General features: G+C 38.8%; 1 protein-coding gene across 1 annotated transcript; it reads left to right on the top strand.

Annotated features, from left to right (window-relative positions):
• Positions 1 to 3,702: 3,702 nt before the first annotated feature.
• Positions 3,703 to 17,473, top strand: GASK1B (golgi associated kinase 1B; the record flags this gene model as incomplete). Its single annotated transcript, XM_084286188.1, has 4 exons — positions 3,703 to 4,699; positions 11,594 to 11,808; positions 16,321 to 16,547; positions 17,266 to 17,473. 4 exons carry the CDS (start codon positions 3,703 to 3,705, stop codon positions 17,471 to 17,473), a joined length of 1,647 nt encoding a protein of 548 aa, XP_084142314.1.
• Positions 17,474 to 18,332: the final 859 nt, after the last annotated feature.

Below are 18,332 nucleotides of genomic sequence, written 5' to 3' on the forward strand. Positions count from 1 at the left end.
TATGATATTCACTGCTGTGAAAGGCTTTATTTAGTGTAGATTAAAGAAGTAAGACAGAAAACCTAGGAAAGATGTCATATAAAAAGAGATGAATAATACATCTGATAAGAAGGAAGAGATTTTACTGCTAGAGTTAGGAAGGATGAGAAAGGTGAAAGGCTATAGGATATTGCGTATGGGATACACATTACTTATGTGTAAAACCATGTGAACAGGAGGTTTAGAGAACTTCAAGGTGAATTAGTAAATTTTTGTTATCTCCGTAAAAAATGGGTTACCCTTGTCTTCTCATTTTGAAAATGGAGCTGAGCATTAAAAAAAGTGGATGGTGCTGTTTGTGGTTTACCAACACCAGAGTCAGGATGTGGGAGCTTGTGACTTGTGGCCATTGGCTAGGTCCACCCATCCACCCTTTTAGTGCCCTGCTGCAGCTTTGGGTTAGTAACAAATCAAGAAAAAAGAATACTACCAACCTGAACAGCAAACACTTCCTTGTTGATCCTGAAACACAACAAAAAATTTGTTTTCCAAACAAGTCCATAACAATTCCAGTCTTGATTATTTTGTGAAATCTAGTAGGGCACTGGAACTGTACACGAGAGCTGAAAAAAATAATGTCTTAATATGTTATCTTTTAAAGATCCAGAACTTTAGAGGCAAATATCTATTAAATTAACAGGATATTAAATCCTATTTAGTTGAATTCCTGCAACAAGGCATTCCAAAGAATTTAACAGGAAGACATTAGAAAAAGAGTTCTCTTTCCTGAACATGAAAAAATAAAGGAAATAATATTGCTGTAATCACTCGAAGCCTAAAAAAAACTTTAGCAGTCAAGACTGTACATTGGTGGGTACACTGCATTTCAATTTCTAGGCTACAAAGGGAATCAGGAATGAAAACAAACAAACAAACAAAAAACACTCCAAATCCTTTTATACTTTCCTCTAGATAACCTTTATAGAATTGCTGTAGGAAGACTGTATAGGTTTCAAAAGTTAAAGGAAATGCCATACCTAAGGAAAGCTGTTAGTAACTGGAATTGACTGTATTTCTAAACAGCTTGATTGCCACGGACAGGTCATGGTACAGTCTACATGCAAGAACTAGACATTCAAAATTAGCTGTTGCAGTGTGTTACATTACCAACTCAAGCAACTCTGTGGCATTAGCAATGCAAGTTAAAAAAAATATATAACATTTTGCGTTAATTGAAAGATGTGCAGTGGTTATAAGCATCATGCTGAATTGCCTGCTTTCAAAATCACCAGTAAATGGAAATAAAATCCAAAAGGTGTAATTAAGTGATCTGTTTATTTTACATTGTTTATGTTTAAAGGGGAGAGCCTGTCTTAAGCATTTCAAAAGATTGTGTGTGTATGTGTAAATATGCTCCATGCTCTGATTTTATCTGCCAAATTTGCTGATATTTGCACTGATATTAAATGGAATATAGGAGGCTATTCTCACTGGAAGTGATTTATGGTCATGGTTGGTCAAAGGGGCTGCAAAGCTAGCTAACCTCTAGCTAGTGACCATCCATCTTTCAGCAGGACCCTCAAGCATCTAAGGCTGATCTAACAATGTCCGCATTGGGGAACTTCTTTAAAGTGTGAAAGATATTAAGCAACAGTAGCCATTTCTATATTGAGATTATTGATACACTTGTCTAGAGCTTTTAAAATTAACCTCTTTTTTTGTGTGTGTGTGGGGGGAGGGGGATGAGGGGTGTGGGGGACACATCCCTCCAGTTGAATTTGAACTAAAAATTGAGAGAAGAGCTTAAGTGTCAGAGAGATTTCTTATGATCTCCATTCCTCTAAGAACTCAGACTTGGAAAAAGCAGAATATGAAGACTTTTTTTTTCTAGTAATGGCTAGATAGCTTGGTCTTAACTTGGTAGTACATATTTAGCCAAAAAGTAAAAAAAGTGAGGTCAGTGAAAAAAATCCACTCACAAACTTATAAATCCAAATTAGACCCATCTGAAACAGAAACCATTTTCTTAAACAATCTGTTCCCATTAGAGTATTAATAATGGAGCAGGGAATGTCTCTTTTAGTTTAAATTACAGTAAACAGAGATTTTATTATTTTGTACTTGGACTAGGCAAGGAGTCAGAAGTCATAGCTGCGCCATTGTCTCACTGCTTAACTTTTCACAAGCTGTTAACATCTTACTGCCTTGACTTTTCCATCTGCATGGTGACTGCTGTGCCTCATTTTGGAAAACACAAATAGAAAACATGCTCCTGTTTAATAGCATGTTAACAATATTTAACAATAAAGCCACTGTCTGTTTTTCATTTCTCCTCACAAGAACATGCAATTCTCAAATGATGTAAAATTCAGAAGGCCCTCTTTTTAAAAAGGGAAAACTGTGGAAAGCAGGAATTTCTTCAGTACCTCTGCCTGCTGTGCACTAGAGGGCCCTCAGGAGTTAGAAATGGATGGAATGCACTTTTGGAAGGCATACTTCACAGGACTTTTCATTACAGAATTTAAAATAGAAGTTCTTTTTTTTTTTTTTTTTTTTTTTTTTTTTTTATAACGTGAGGTTCATGTAAGTTTATAGCAGTTCACATGCAAACAACCTCTCAGTACAGTTAGGCTCCAAAGAGTATTTAGCTTGTAATGAAATACCTACATGTGGACCATATTTACAAATGAAATATGTGCTAGCATACTTGGAGAACGTCAGTTTTACTAAGTTATTTTTATTAACCTAAGGAGTTTACCAGAACAAAGGATGAGTCAAGCTGAATAGGTAAGAGATTTTAAGTTTTACATTTTTATAACAGTAAGTATACAGTGTGCACTTAATCTATCTTTGTTTCTGTGAAAGGATATATAAGCCACTGTCATTTTATTTGAAAAGCTATATCTGGATCCTATTTTATGGCTTCATGAGAGTGTAAAGAATTAACCATCTTTCTTCTTTAATGTGGGCTTATGAATTATGTGAACTATATTCCCATTAAACTCTGGACATGTGGCACTGCTACTTTATTTTTGTATTAGAGAATATGTGCATATCTAACTGCTATAGTTATTGGTGGTTAATATTGTATAATTTACAGCGTGTCCATAACATGAGTTTTAGTAAAGACTCTTATCTCGTAAGAAAAAGATGATAATGATCTGTGTTTGAAAGCTTTTCTTTTAATGCTGGAATACATCTAGCTGAGACTGCAAAATGAGCCTGTACTTCATGATTTTGGTGTTGTATTTGTATTTTAATTAGAATTTGTAATTTGTATTGTAATTAGAAAATGAAAGATGTATTCTGGCATGTTTCTGGATTTATGTATACTGTCTCACCTATAACTTGACTCTTAAAATAGAGAACCACACATACTATTTCATGAGTAATAAAATTAAATGCTACTGTCAGCTCAACTCTTTTCTTTTTGCAGTTTTCAAAGGAGAACTTCAGATATTTTAGGCTACAAGTCAGTAAACTTTGCTTACGTAGCTGGCTCCATTCATTCTCTGAAGCCAATCACTTGCCCCGTGGTGGCTGATAAGAATTTAACAGCTTGTAGAGGTGGAGTGTCTGGATCCTTAGCACTGAACACATTCCCAGGCATATCAGTAGCCTCTGTCCATCATCCATGCTGGAAGCTATTTGGAAAAGGAGAAATAGAAATCGGGGAAGGGAAATCATGCATCATCATCCTGGCTGGAATGTGCGGAAGACTTTATGCTGTTTTCATCATGTGGATTCGCTAGAGAAATGACCTTCTTTGATCAGCCAGGTAAAATCAAAAACTTGTTTATTTGCTGCCTCTGCTCCCCACGGGTGCTGAGGCTGTGGACCTGCAGGCGACCAAGGACAAGGAGGAATCTGCTGGTGGGCACTGCTTGTGTGATCTACCTGGGGTTCCTTGTCAGTCAAGTGGGTCACGTTTTACCCCAGCACAAAGGAGGACACCAAAAACTCAGTTCCAGAAGTCTCCAAGATGCAGCTCAAACTCCTTTTCTGGGCATCCCACTGGATGGCACCCTGTCACCACCCAGCTTCCAGGAACCCCAGCTTGGTGGCAATGGGACCTCGGTGCCACCCAACGTAGTTTATATCACCCTGCGGTCCAAGCGCAGCAAGCCTGCCAACATCAGAGGCACGGTGAAGCCAAAGCGCAGGAAGAAACATGCAATCCCTTTGTCCTATGGGCAGCACTTTCCAAAAGCTGCTTTCACTGGCCAGGAAGAGACCTTTGTCCAGCAGCCGGGGAGGGCCACACATGCTGCAGGTGCAAAGGGAGCAGCAATAGCTCCGGAGGCAGGAAAGCACCACCTGGATGAACACAGGCAGAAAGAAATGGCAATCGGGAAGCGAGGTCACCAGAGACCTGGGGGGATTTCTGGAGGTCTAAAGGCACAACACCAGGCTGAGGAGAGCAATATCAGGATTTACAGCGAGAGCTCTCCCTCTTGGCTGAGCAAAGAAGATATCCTAAGCATGCGTATGCTGGCAGATTCTCCAATAGAGAGCATCCAAGAAGTGCCTTCTCAGAAAGCAGTCCTGGTAGTATTTGAGAGGGGTCCCAGCACCACAGAAGCTGCTTGTAATCGAGGGCACTGTGGCATCATCAAAAGACCTCTTGACATGAGTGAAGTGTTTGCCTTTCATTTGGATAGGATCTTGGGGCTAAACAGGAGCTTACCTTCTGTAAGCAGGAAGTCGGAGTTCTTCCAAGGTAACATATTCCTATGATTTTCAGCTTCCACATGGGGTGCTGAGGTTTTCTTCCCCTTCCCACATTAACCACAGGACAGCAGCAGGCTTTAACTCCTGCTAGTCTGAGAACTAATCCAATCATTACAGGGGAGTAAAGCTGATATCTGTCTGCAATTTCTTCCATGTAATTGTCTGGTCTAAAGGATGCTGTACCCTGAAATTTAGACTAAATGCAATAATTGAGTTGCTCTAACAATTCTCTGTCCATGAGACTATGGAATGCAAAAAAAGACAGGGAGTCATCTGTAGATCGCATGGCATTGTACAGACTGACTAAAGAGGTGAAAGAAATTCCAGAAGATTACCTGGTGATTCGATGAATATTTCAGGTTTTTTGCTTGTCTTGTTTTGTTTTCTCATCTCTTAGATTTGGCTTCAATAAGGTATTATTGAAAGTGAGCACAAGAATTAATCTCTCGAAGAGATGGTACAGGAAAGGTGTTTTATATTTTGTCAGATAACCTACTTGGAGAGGTAGGGGACTTCCTGAAGAAGCTTAATGCTACTACTAACTCTGGAAACTGTCAATTTAAAAAAAAAAAAAAAATCTTCCCTCTCCCCTGATAATTCAAAAAATATTGCTACATCTCAGTGAATCCAGCTTGACATTTTGAGGCTCATTACACATACCTACATTATATATTATGCAGACAAAAATATATACAGGAAATAATGCAATATGCCTCTTACATGATTGGTTTAAACAGTTTTCAGTGCAAATTTTGGCTTTCTATTCTATGGTGAAATTAAAGATAGATTTCAGACGTAATGTATTTTAGAAGTTTACTTCTAACATAGCCATCTTGTTAAATGTCTTCAGCCTAACTGCTATTTTTGTACAGTTGCAAATCACAACCCTAAAGGACTACGTTGCATTTTAATGAATCATTGCTGAAGTGGCCAGCTATTTGTTTTTGCTGTTCATTTCTTGCTGCTGAAATTAGCTTATAGGAAATATTTTTATATCAATCCATCTGTCAAAAAAAAAAAAAAAAAAGGACAACAATGAACAAGTAATTCAGGAATGACTTTCTAAAATCTGACAGCAGGAAAAGGACCTAGAGATCTCTGATTTGTTCCTACTGTGTAAGTCTTCCCTTTGGCAGCCTGTGCAACTGTGTGAATGAATCTCTAGGAATAACAGTTTGGTGGCTTCTGAATATTATTCATACTTGCAGAGCATGGAAGATACATTATGCCTAGGTTATTTTTAGGCAGGAGATTTATTGCTCTAGAGCTGTCACAAGGAGTTAAGGTAGTTTGGTTGGAGGAATTGTGCCCAGCATGGCTGCAGAGCTGACAGACCGCAAGCCCCTGTGAGCACCCATTAGGCTAATTGTGCTTAGTGTTGCCCGGTGTCTGTCACCTTGCAGCATGTTTTGGATTGTCTGGGACAGAGAGAGTCATTCTGCTCATTTTAATTTTCTTTTCCACATAACTGGCTATGTTCCTATAGCAAGAAGAGTGTTGCTAGGTGATGAGAAGAGAAATAACATTATTTTGGTCCCACTTCATTTTTTCCAGCTAAAGGGTGATCAGAGGATTTGGAACAGTTACTGTACCTTGTCTCTCTCCATTTCTTTAGCCTCAAAATATGCTGGAGCTCAGATGCCTCGTAGCTACTTGCACCCATTACTATCTGCATGCTTGTATTTAGCATAATCTTGAAAACACCTCTGTGTTGAGGAAATGAACAAAAGAATATTCTTAAGAGCAATATGAACAATTGGTGAGCTTATTTCTGTAACTTACTTGCATGTGCTTAGGATAAGATTAGGTGGGCCCACCAAAGGTTTTTGCAGGGCAGCTTCTGATAATCATGGTTATTCGTATGGGAAAGAGAGCAGTGCAGGAGGAGAGATTGTGTGTGTCTACAAATATACACAGCTTCTGGGCTGACATCTCTCTCCCCACGACACCTCCCGTTAGCTTGCCTCAGTTGTGATGTGATGTAACAGGACATGTTTGATGTAGCATTAAAATCTTAAAAAATGAGCTTCTCAAAACTGTCATTCATTTGTCAGAGCAGTTTCAAAGAACCACTTAGTAAATCCCTGTAGAGAGTTTGTTTCCTTTATTCTCACAATTCCTTAAAAGCCTAGCAAAATACTGTATGCAATTTCTCTGGCTACTGCCCTTATTTTTCCTAGTTAACTGTAAACCTTCTTTGGTATTAACTGAATGTTTTAATGGTCTATATTATTTTTCCATCATGGATGGAAAAATCAGGCATGATAACTCTTTCCCTCATATTTTTGCAGTTAATTGATCTAACGTACATGTAAATAGCCTGGGGAGTACAGGTGAGCAAAGCCCTTGCAAGTTCAGTCTTACAGGCAGAGAGAATGACTCCGGGTGCACACAAGCAGATATTCATTATTGCTATTGCTAACTACAAGGCATGAACATGCTGTGAGCTCCAAAACACCTATAAACCAAGAAGGATTAGCCTGTAAAGCAACAAAAAAAAATATCATAAAGCTCCATCTGTTGTGGAGAAAGCAGAGGATGGCTCTTGCATTTATGAGTTTTGGTATGGTTACATTAATAACACAGGATGGAGAATCTTTTATTATTTGACGGTCCTAACCTAAGGAATAGAGGAGACATCAGTGACCTTGCTTGGCACAGCTTGGTGGCACAGACCAACCTCAGTCAACTTGCACAGAAGTAAAGTAAAATGACTGCACAGCTTGCCTCTGGCTCAGCAGCAGGGTAGGACAATGCTAGGGTTCACTAGGGCTGGAGTCACTGATGAAGTAACACAAGCTGGAGGGGTTTGCTCCTCTTCTGCCACTCAACACCAAAGGGAGAGGACTTGGGTTTCTTGGACCTTAGTGATGAGGCTGAGGTCTTTGCTCAGCTTTTGGTACACAACACAGCAACTGCTGCACAGTTTTGTTGCATCTCTTGCTTAAGGCCTGAGCTACCACATGCCAACTACCACCCCTTTTCCCCCCAGTTTTCTGATACGGTAAATGTGGCTAAGTATGTTTGATCCTGTGTGGAGAGGAGCAAGCTCAGGTGTACTCAGTCCAGTGGGGCTTCTTAGCTGAGGATTGAGCTGACTATTTGCCCAGGACTTTTTGTTCCTGAAAAGTGCAAGAAGCTCTTCCCTTCATGGTTAGTTTAGTGCAGACAGACACATGACACGTGATAGACAGCTCCACTGGGTGCACTTGTCGTTTTGCATTATTGGCTTCCATGTGATAAATGGAGCCATAGATTTTCCTGTTATACCCTGCACTATCAGCCTGCCTTGGCCATTCCACCATGAGTTGTGCAAAAGCAGGGAAGGGTAATATGATTCATTAATGTTAGGGCAAAATAGGGAGTAATAAAAATCTGCTTTCTGCACTAAATTATCCCTTCCTGATACTATATGGGCAACTAAACTGTTCCTTTCAAGTGTGGCAGTGGTAAACTGTACTGCATCACTGCAAACAGTGATGAGCTTGAGAAAGGGCTTTAACCACCTCATGAAAGACCTGCTTTCTTTATTGAAGCTCTCTTGGGAATGTTTGAAAGTATTTATTTCAAAGTTTGAAAAAATGCTGTGGGTATAAGTTAGTACACAATATGGTATGATAACATTTGCAAGAGTATCTATGCAAATATGCTTAAAAGCATGTAGACCGTTTTTAAAGTGATATGGTGTCTGGATATTTAAGATGATGCTGATACAGAAGCCAAGCTGGGGTACATTACCTTGCTGTGAATGAAGCAGTTTGAGCACCCTGGGGCAGTCTAGCCTCAGCAACCTGAAGTTTCCCTTGTGTTAGCTTACTCAGCTCAGGATTCCCTGATACAGTGGATGCTAAGGGCCAAAGAAATTTTTAGAACTATTTTGGTGCTGAAAAATCCATTTGAATTACTAGGAAGCTGGTTCCAATACAAGTTTCAAAAGACTTTTCGTGCAATTTTGCAGATGTTTTCATCTTTAGGTAGCTGAGTAGTTAAATGGGTCTAAAACAGCAGATGAAAAGAAAATAAAGTCAATCTGCTTTGGCCAAGCTTCAGTGGCTTCCTCACAGTATTTCCTTCTCTCGTGGGTTTATCAGAAGTTATTTAAGACCCCAGGTCTTTCAGTAACAGGCAGCAGTGGCATCTGTGGGTGTCGGAGCTGCAGCAGCAGAACAGCAATGACCTTCTATGTTACCATATAAAACTGCTGAGGAAAGAGGCCCTCCTAGAACAATTGGATGTATTCTGATGTGTGCTGGACCCCTTCAGTCCTGGCTATGTCTGATTGGGAGCTCCTGGTCAGGCCTTGCTTTCCATTGCTCAGTTAACTTCAGCCCCATGCCTGGGAGGTCTGAAGCAAAACAACTCTCCCTACCTTGCTGGGGTCACACCAATTCATGCAGCTATTAATCAACCCCCTTATCTGCTTTAATTCAGCCTCTTCATGTTTTTCCTGCCAATGTCAAAAAATTGAGTCACTGCTCTTTACTGAAGCTGCTGTTTCATATTCCTGTAATTCAATTTATATTACAGAGTTGAAAGATTTTATTTTGGCTCATCTTTTCTGCTCCCATTTCCTCTGAAATGCAAACATTTCCTGCATTTAGCCTTGGTCTTTTAAATTTGTTTTTGTGTCTTAATGGAAACTGGCAAGATATTATTCATATTTTTCAAGTATTTATATTACTATTGTTTATCATGTCCCTTTTAGATAGACAGGGGATGTTTGTTTTGTTAGAAGACAGTTCACGTGTTTGGCTTCTGGAAAAATTTTTTGAGTAGTTACATAAGCTGCTGTCAGAGATACAAAAATAAAAGATCAGATTCGGTCCCGAAGGACGCTGTCCTTTGCTTTTTGGTGGCAGTTCCTACTGCTTGTGTATGCTTTCTCCAACTGGTTTGGAAGAGTAGCTTAGCTAATAGTTGACCTGACTTGGCTAGTCATCTACAATGTCAGTGATGGAGCTAAAGCGAGAGAGATTGGGAAATGGCCAGGGTTTCTGACTTTAAATTCCTCAATGCTTATTCAGGCATCTCAGTAGAGAAGCCTGATTTTTCAGCAGTGCTCAACACTCATATTACCCCCTCCCCCATCAGAGAAAAGATGCTGGTGCACAATGATAATAAAGGAAGTACTAATAGTAAGAGACTGATCTTCCTAAGAAAAGGACACCTTCTGGGTTCCTAAGGAAACATCAGGCAACAAGGAGGGGAGTTAAAGAGCTGGAGAGCTGCGTCTTGGTTTAGTTTGAGGACTACCTTGCATGCACATGTTGAGTCAGGGAGAAGATCATCAAGTACATTCTGGTGTTTGAGAAGATTTTGCTTTTCTCTACTTTTCCTAATGAAACTGAACACATTTGAGCTTGACTGCATGTGGAGTCTTATCATGCTTTATGGCAACAGGTAGATCTTCACATGATTCACTGCTAATTATGGGCAAAGAATTTCCTACCTGTTTCAGATCAGTCAGCATCCTTTGAAGAAAGTGCTTTTTGATTCAGCTCAGTGGAGCTCCATCAGCAATTCATGCTGCTTACAGATGAAACATTTGCATTGGCTTTTTTTTTTTTTTTTTACCTTCCTGTTTGTCACAGATGCCAATTTTCTCTGTACGGACATCTGTCCAGGTTGTCTCTGGAGAAGAAGTTGCCATGACGTTCATTGCTTTCATGTGAGACTGAGAGCTTCTTTTCAGATGCGTCTTTGGGTCCAAGTGCACACAGAAGACAGTTATACACAGCCTGTAGAGAGACAAACTATCCCATGAATTGTAGAAGTGTGGTGTTTAGGTTTATTGACATTCAAGACAAATACAAATAAATTCTGAAATTTTGCACATGTTCCAACACCTGTTATTTATTAGCTAACAGCTTTGCAGTTAAATGGTTCCTCCTTTCCATACCAAGACATTGTATCCTGGCCTTCTGTCTACACCCAAAAATATAAATATTTTCTTTGTTTTAAAGTGTGTACAAACCGCAGTCAGTCCTGGATCCTTGACTACTTAAGGCAGCAACAGAAGCATTGAATCAGCAGTGAAACAGAAAGTTCCACTTTCCTAAAGAGGATACATATGCCTGTTATTTGATATTTAGTGAAATGTATTTTAGCTTATTTTAAATTCTTTGCAGAGGCTACTTCCCACTAAATACTGCAAACACTTGAATTCACCAAAGCTAAGACACTTACTTGCCTTACCAGTTTCAGGGAAAAGTGGAATATTCTTTACACAGAAAAAGAATTAAAGAAAGTGGCCATAATCATTGTTGTACTATCTCATGTTATAGTTGTATAATAAAAAATACTTGTCAAGGTGTTTATTCATGCTAAGTTGATATTCTACAGTATTCTCATACATTATTTCAGGGCTGTGAAATCATATATTATAGGCATACAATACCAAAAGAAAACAGTATAAATCCACATTGAGTATAGGATTTGTAATCTTTTTATGCCCATTACACAGGAAAACACCCTTTGAGAGAAGTTTTCAGTTCTTGTGAATCATCATCAATTCTCTGCAGTGAGGGAAACCTGCAGCATTGGTTCACAACAGCATTGTAGGCTCTAAATCTACCTATGAACTTTGTAATAGTTTGGTTTAATATATGACTTTTTATGTTAATCTCCTGCTTCAAAGAGAAAAAGTCTCCTGTACACTGAAGGCACTTACAATGTCTGTTCTTTGTCAATTCCTGCGGTGGCTGGTTTTAGATGTGGAGTAAGACCACATTAACCAAAGGATGTCAAATTATTTGTCTGTGGCAATTTTTTCTGCCACATCTGTAAAATGCTATAATTATTGATGCTTAGACAATGTCTAAAGAAAGATCAAGCAAGTCTGTCAGTACTCCAGTCTGGCAATTTTTTGTTTTTCCTTTTTCAGCCGGTCAAGCCTGTCCTGTTATTCTCTGGGATTCCTCACTGAGTCCAACAGATAACAATACCCATTCTTCAGTGAGATTAACCTGGGGGAGATATCAGCAACTATTGAAGCAGAAATGCTGGCAGAATGGTAAAGTTCCCAAAGCTGAGTGGGGATGTACTGAAATCCACCATCATGAATGGTCCAAGATGGCACTCTTTGATTTTCTTCTGCAGGTAAAACATTCATAGAACACAAATATCTGCCTCAAAAGTCACACGAGCACATAGACTCTCAGAAAAATAATTTTAGTTGGTTCGCTTGTTTTAAGACTGGGGAAGAGATGAATTTGCACAATTTGAAGTTGTTTCTGTTTATGATTAAAACATTCAAAGTTCAACTTGTAATCATGGAAAGATCAGGAACTTGACTGAATCATTTTTCACATGAGAAAGCAAAGGCTTTTGTCTTGAAACATCTTATTTTTATTTCAACTTTGAGGCAGGCATACTGTTTCTCCTTGACTCCTTTCTCTGAACATGGTCCTTGACTGCTCACAACTGCAAAGCACTGCTCTCATGATGAGAAGGGGTTCTGCTGCTTGGTTTTAGTCAACTGAAATATGGATCAAGATAATAGTTGTAGAGGTAAATTTTCTGCCTTTTAAAAAATTTACCAGTGCCTTAGCATTTAGACTTAATGAGGAAGGAGTAGAGTAGTATCTGATGAACAACAAAGCTGCTGTTCTTCAATTAGATTTTGCACATAAGTATTAGCTCTCTAAATAATACCATGCTAGGGCTTTGCCTTGTGGTATTATGACACCACATGACCACAGTTACAATAATTATACAATAGAATATTAACGCTGGACTACATGTACCTGCATATGGATGGCAGCTGATTTTATACCTTCCTGAGATACAGCACTGTTTCCAATCACCCCTGCCTGCCAGACAGGTCAGAGTGGCTAAGCCTCCTGCACCACTTACAGGTTTATATAATGCTATCTGTATTTAAAACTACAGTAAGCACTAGTTTTGTGCACTGCATTTCAGTTGCATATAGTTCAGCTTTTTAGAGTTGCATTTCTTGAAATACAGAAATCATGCCTTGCTTTATGCATAGTCTATTCCTGCCTTTCTCAGCTCTGTTATAGGATGAATGATGCTTCAAATGTTTTTCTGAAAATTGCATTTCTGCAGACTTGTTAAACATAGAGCATGAAATTCTTCTCTAAAAATATACTGTCAACTTGTCTAATGACTCCATCTTTAGTTCCACTATGAGTAAATAACCCTCTGAAACTGGTATAAGGTCATACATGGAGTTTTTGGTACTAAACATAGTAATACCTATATATAAATAGTACATAATGCATCAGTTTTATTAGTTTCATGCCATTGTTTTGTTTCTGAACAGGTTGAGAATTCAAAAGTTCTGTTTTATTTATTTATTTATTTTAATGTCCTCTAAGACACATTTTTAAACTTCATAATAGAATTCTTATTATCCAGAAGGAGAGGTCAGCAGAAATAAGGTACAACAGGATAGAATTGTACACAAAATAAATTGCCCTCATTTGTATCTGGTATCAGTTTATACTTCCATTTGCCTACCAAAGAAGATGGTACATACCAGAGAGTGAAAGAAGGTCTTACAGTTTTAAGGTTAAGATTTTACCTGTGCTGTCAGACTTTAGTCTATCAGCACATTAGAGGATTCTAACATGGAAAATGCTAAGAAGGGTTTCCAAGTTTAAAATGCCAAGCTATGGCATGTAGCCCTAATAGGGGCCAGGATTCTAGTTGTTTTGTTTAATAGACTAAATAAGCAGCTTTGTTTAATAGACTAATTATCTTGCAAATGCTGCTTGTGGGTACAAATGTTTATACTGTTATCATACATACTAATGTTGGACCTGATGATCTCTTGAGGCCCCTTCTAACCTGGGCTGCTTTATACCACCAGGTAGATGGTTTGTAGTGGAAAACTTCAAGCTTTTCAATGATTGCACTCTTCAGTTGTGGTAAAGGATATGTGGCTTTATGCACCAAGAGGTTTTCCTGTCTCTAGTTATTTCCATACTGATCTGCATACCTCTAGACTGGAAAAAGCCAAAACCTCCTAACACCTTTCTTACGTATGGTTTTGTGCAGACATACATACAAAAAAAAAAAATCAAGTTTGCTTAGTTAGATGTTTGCTCCAGGAGGTCTCAATCGCAATATCTTGTTAAAAAGCTGCCTGCATCAGCAAGGTAACAAGAGCCTCCAAGAAACCTACCTGGATTTGCAGTTCCCCCAGAAAAATCACATGAATACACTACTGCAGGTAAATTTTCTGTGAATTTAAGATTGAATCAGAATCAATGATGCAGAAAAAGCTAAAGAGAGTTTAAAGAACCATTAAAATACACGTGTTACAATGTGCTTACCGTGACTGTGGTGCAAAGATAACCTAACAGCTTAGACTTTGAGGAGCATAAACATCAAGATAACAAGAAAGCATTCAAGATATTCAGAGGACGTTGATTATAATAGTCTGAAATTAATCATAGCAGAAACTGGGCTTAATATCAATAAAAATACTTTAACAGTGCAAAGTCTAGTCTGGTAAACTACAGAACATTTAAAAAGAAATGCTTCATGATTTTTTCAGAAAGAGTGCTGGTGAGAAGCATTCCTTGTTAAAAATGTTTCCATCAGAATGGCTTTGGTGCCCTTAAAGAGATTCCTATCTTCTGAATTCAAATAACAAATAATATAAAACATAGAAGCAAGCTGAAAAATGCTTGTATTTGACCTTTAAGTGTCTTCTTCAAGAACTCAGGCAAAATAAGGACATTAAAATTAAAAATTATTATTTTTTAATTATGGAGTTTTGAAGCACTCATGTACATACATAAATATATGACAGAAATCAGTGTTAAACTGTTAAAGTTGCAACATCAGCTCCAAAGTATCCCAGTGTTCTGCCTTAACAGAACGCATTATGAAGAGGCTGTCTGCAAGAACATGATCTCCTCATCTATTTAATGCATGTAATGAGGTGTGGTAAAGACGAATTATGGCTATGCATCAAAGGAGTCTGTAAATCTCTACTTCATTTTTTGGCAAAACTTCGAATAAATTGAATGAGAAATGAGCTACAACACTGCAAACAACAGGGGCTCTTGTGCTTGAAGATGCTGAATGCTGCTCAGCAAGGATGAGAGAGAAATCCATTCCTTTCCTCAGGATTTTCTCAGCTGAAAATAAACACTGCCAGCAAGACCTGTGGCAATAGTGCTACATAAGAGAACACAAACAACTCTCAGACTTTCATCTGATGAAAAAGAAATTAGGAGGCCTTTCTAACTTTAAACACAGCTCTAAATCATGAGAAGTCACTACACTTCATTTCAGTGGGGCGTCAAAAAATAAGACTAACTTTAGAAGGTTTCATGTTTACATGAGTGTTATTATTTTTATGCTTAGAGCAGTTTTAAGAGTTAGTAGCACACAGGAAACAAGGAGAGGAAAAAAAAAAAAAAAGACGTTAATTAGCTACACATTAAACCTTATCTGCCTTCTGCTATGTAAATAGCTGTGAGCAAGAGCAGGGCTGCTCCCCAGGGGAAGCCAGGACAGGTCATCCACACAGCATGGCTGGTCCCATGGCACAAGGGGCAGCCCAGAAGGAATGACAGTGGGTCCCTCTGGTAGCTCAGTGAGCATCAGGCAGAGACAAGGTGGCAATCCAGCTCCAAGGCCACCAAGCAGCAATCCAGGAGCACCAGGTAACAGGATGCGGAGCAGGTACTCCCACAGCGAGGTCCAGAGGAGAACTGAGGGCCTGAGCCTGAACTTGTAAAGGGCTCCTGGGCTAATGGGCAGAGAGAGGGTGGATGTGGGTATGGAGGTCCCATTTGAGGCTGATTAGGCTAATTAAGGCCTATCTGTGCACTCAGGGCCCTGGCAATGCTGGGCATTTATTCTCATCTACACACCAGAGGGTAGAAGTACCTGTAAAGAGTGATTTATCCTTCTTGTGCAAGACAGTTATCCTAAAATGGCATCCTTTGCACTGGGGGTGCCTAGTACTTGTCATTGTTTACGTAAGAAACAGAAATGACTAGGTCAGGAGAGATGCTTAGCATTTACACCGCTAAAGTTAGACCAGATGTATTCCTCCCAGCTAAGTGCTGCATGATGAATAAGTGAGCATTCGCGTGTGAAACAATAGTCTGGGCCATGACGTCATTGAAATATGCACTACAGGGCAGCTCACAGAGGCTTCTCTGTGCTTAGAAATGCACTCCTCCTTCCTGCATTTGGTAGCTTCTGGTGACTAACAATGTGCCCCTTGCTCATCTTTTCAATTTTTTTTTTTTTTTTTTTGCATGTATAAGTCTGATAGAGTCTACAAAATAGAGGCCCTTCGTGTATGTCAGGCTGTGCTATTTCTATTGAATTGTATTCCCCATCTTATTACAAAGTTCCATTGTTCCATTGTTTTCAAGGAATGTCTACTGACATAACAAATCATGGCCATCAAATGGATACAATATGTAGCCTGGCAAATTGCTTCAAACAGTATATGAAATTTGGAGACAAGGTCTTTAATGCCATTTCACTGCTCTCTTTATGCTTGTTCTGAGCTTGCTTTCCTGCCAGCTGGGTTAGTGAGCAAAGTCTGACAGTGGCACTGTGCCACAAATCCTTTGAAGTTGTTTTCAGTCGGCACTCTGCTGTGTTTGGTTTTAGATCTATAACCGGCTAGACAGAAACTGCTGCGGATTCAAACCTCTGAAGGAAGATTCCTGCGTGCAGCAAGGTCTGACACTGAAATGCAGCAATCAGGATGCTGTCGACCTGACACACATAGTGCAGAGAAGGCATGACCGAAGGCACTTGGCCTTTATAGACAATAATGGTTTCTTTGACAGAAGTGAGGACAATCTTGACTTCAAAATACTGCAAGGAATCAATGAGTAAGTTTTAAGTTATTAATTTTGTAAAAAGATGGATAATTTCTTCCTGGGTTTGCAGCTGGAAGGAAAATCTCTCCTCAGCATTTAGTAGGAATAAAGCACTGCTCACAGAGGGTGCCTGGGTACTCCTGGGAGTAGGAGAGATTTGTCCCGCTCCCTAAGCTGCGTGAGAGACACTATTACGGTGTCAGTGTTACATTAACTCCAGGTTTCTTCTGCCAGGTCCATGGGGAGATCTAATTTGTCAGTGAAGCTTAGTTATGTTTACCCTAAACACACTTTCAGTTTATTACCTGTAGCATCTGCAAGTTGCCAGGGCCTTACAGAACAGATTCATGCCTTACCTATAAAGGCATGACTGATGTAACACAGGAAAGTCTCAACTCCACTAATGTAAACTTGTTTCTGTGGAAACCTCTTCTGTAAGCAATTTGCACTGCTCTGAGTTACCATACTATAATCAAAAAGCAAGGGACACTAAGTTACTGTAATAAATATCATCAGCCCATGAAGCATTTTGTGAATTACAGGATGTCTAAAAGTGTATGAGTAACTCTACTTGTGTAAGAGATACAATTAACATGCATATGATTAGTCATGCATGGACTTCCTCTCCTGAGTTGCTGGCTATATTCATAAATTCAATTGCTAAACCACAACATGATTATTGCAATTCAGAGTGATGGCAAAACTGATGATTTTCTTTGTGCTTTTCCAGATTCCCTGAATCTGCAGTTTCAGTGCTGAGGAGCCAGCGTTTACGGGAGAAGTTGCTTCAGTCTTTGTTCCTTGACAAAGTATACTGGGAGAGCCAAGGAGGCAGGAAAGGAATTGAAAAGCTTATTGATGTAATAGAAAGGAGGTCCAAAATTCTTCTTACTTATATAAATGCACATGGAGCCAAAGTATTGCCCATGAATGAATGAGCTTCTGAGGGACAGTCTTTAAAAAATTTTGTGTGAGGCAAAAACTGACAGTAAAATTGATTTACTTCATAGGCTTATTTAATTTTTATTTTTCCAAACTTTCAAGTTTATTTTTAAATAAGAAGTCTTGCATGGTTTAAAAGCATCATTTAAATGTCAGCTGCAGCTCAACACAGTGCGGTTCTATGTCACCAGTGAAATGAAATGAAAAAAAGTCAAATAGTACAATAAATGATATAGTAATGTGCATGCACCATGAACACTCCTTCTCCTTCTGTTAATATGCTTCAGAATTAGCAACAGTATTTTCAGTACATTAGTCTGGATTACTCTTACTCTCATCATTCAAGTCAGTAAAAGTTTTATTGCAAATTTAAATGGGAACAGAGATTTTAGGCACTTAACACATCACTGAAAACTGCCATCATATCTACATAGTGAAACATACTTAGTACAGGAATTTATCTTTTTGATTAAGAACACTAAAATTCCAACATTTCCAAATGTATTTTATTTTGATCTTTTGAAATCTAAGGCCTAGATTCAACTCTTTTAAATGCAGGTATATTTCTATTGGATGTGAATAAAATTTAGACTCACAACGAGGAAAGCATGGCTTTAACAATAATTAATTTGACAAATGCAGTTTTTCCCTGTACAGTATGGAGTACACTTCGTCATGAGTCATTTGTCACAACGTACTATTTTCAGTATGAATTGGTTTGAAGTGTGGATGGATTGTCTGAAATTTCTATTGATTAACTGGGCGTTACTCACAGAATCATCCTTTAGTATTACCATTTCTTTTTTAGCTATTTATCTTTAGCTTTTTGAAAATATTTTGCTAAAGTAAGTATAC

This window comes from Netta rufina (assembly GCF_964035555.1).
Source record: "Netta rufina genome assembly, chromosome: 4".
Lineage (NCBI taxonomy): Eukaryota > Metazoa > Chordata > Aves > Anseriformes > Anatidae > Netta > Netta rufina.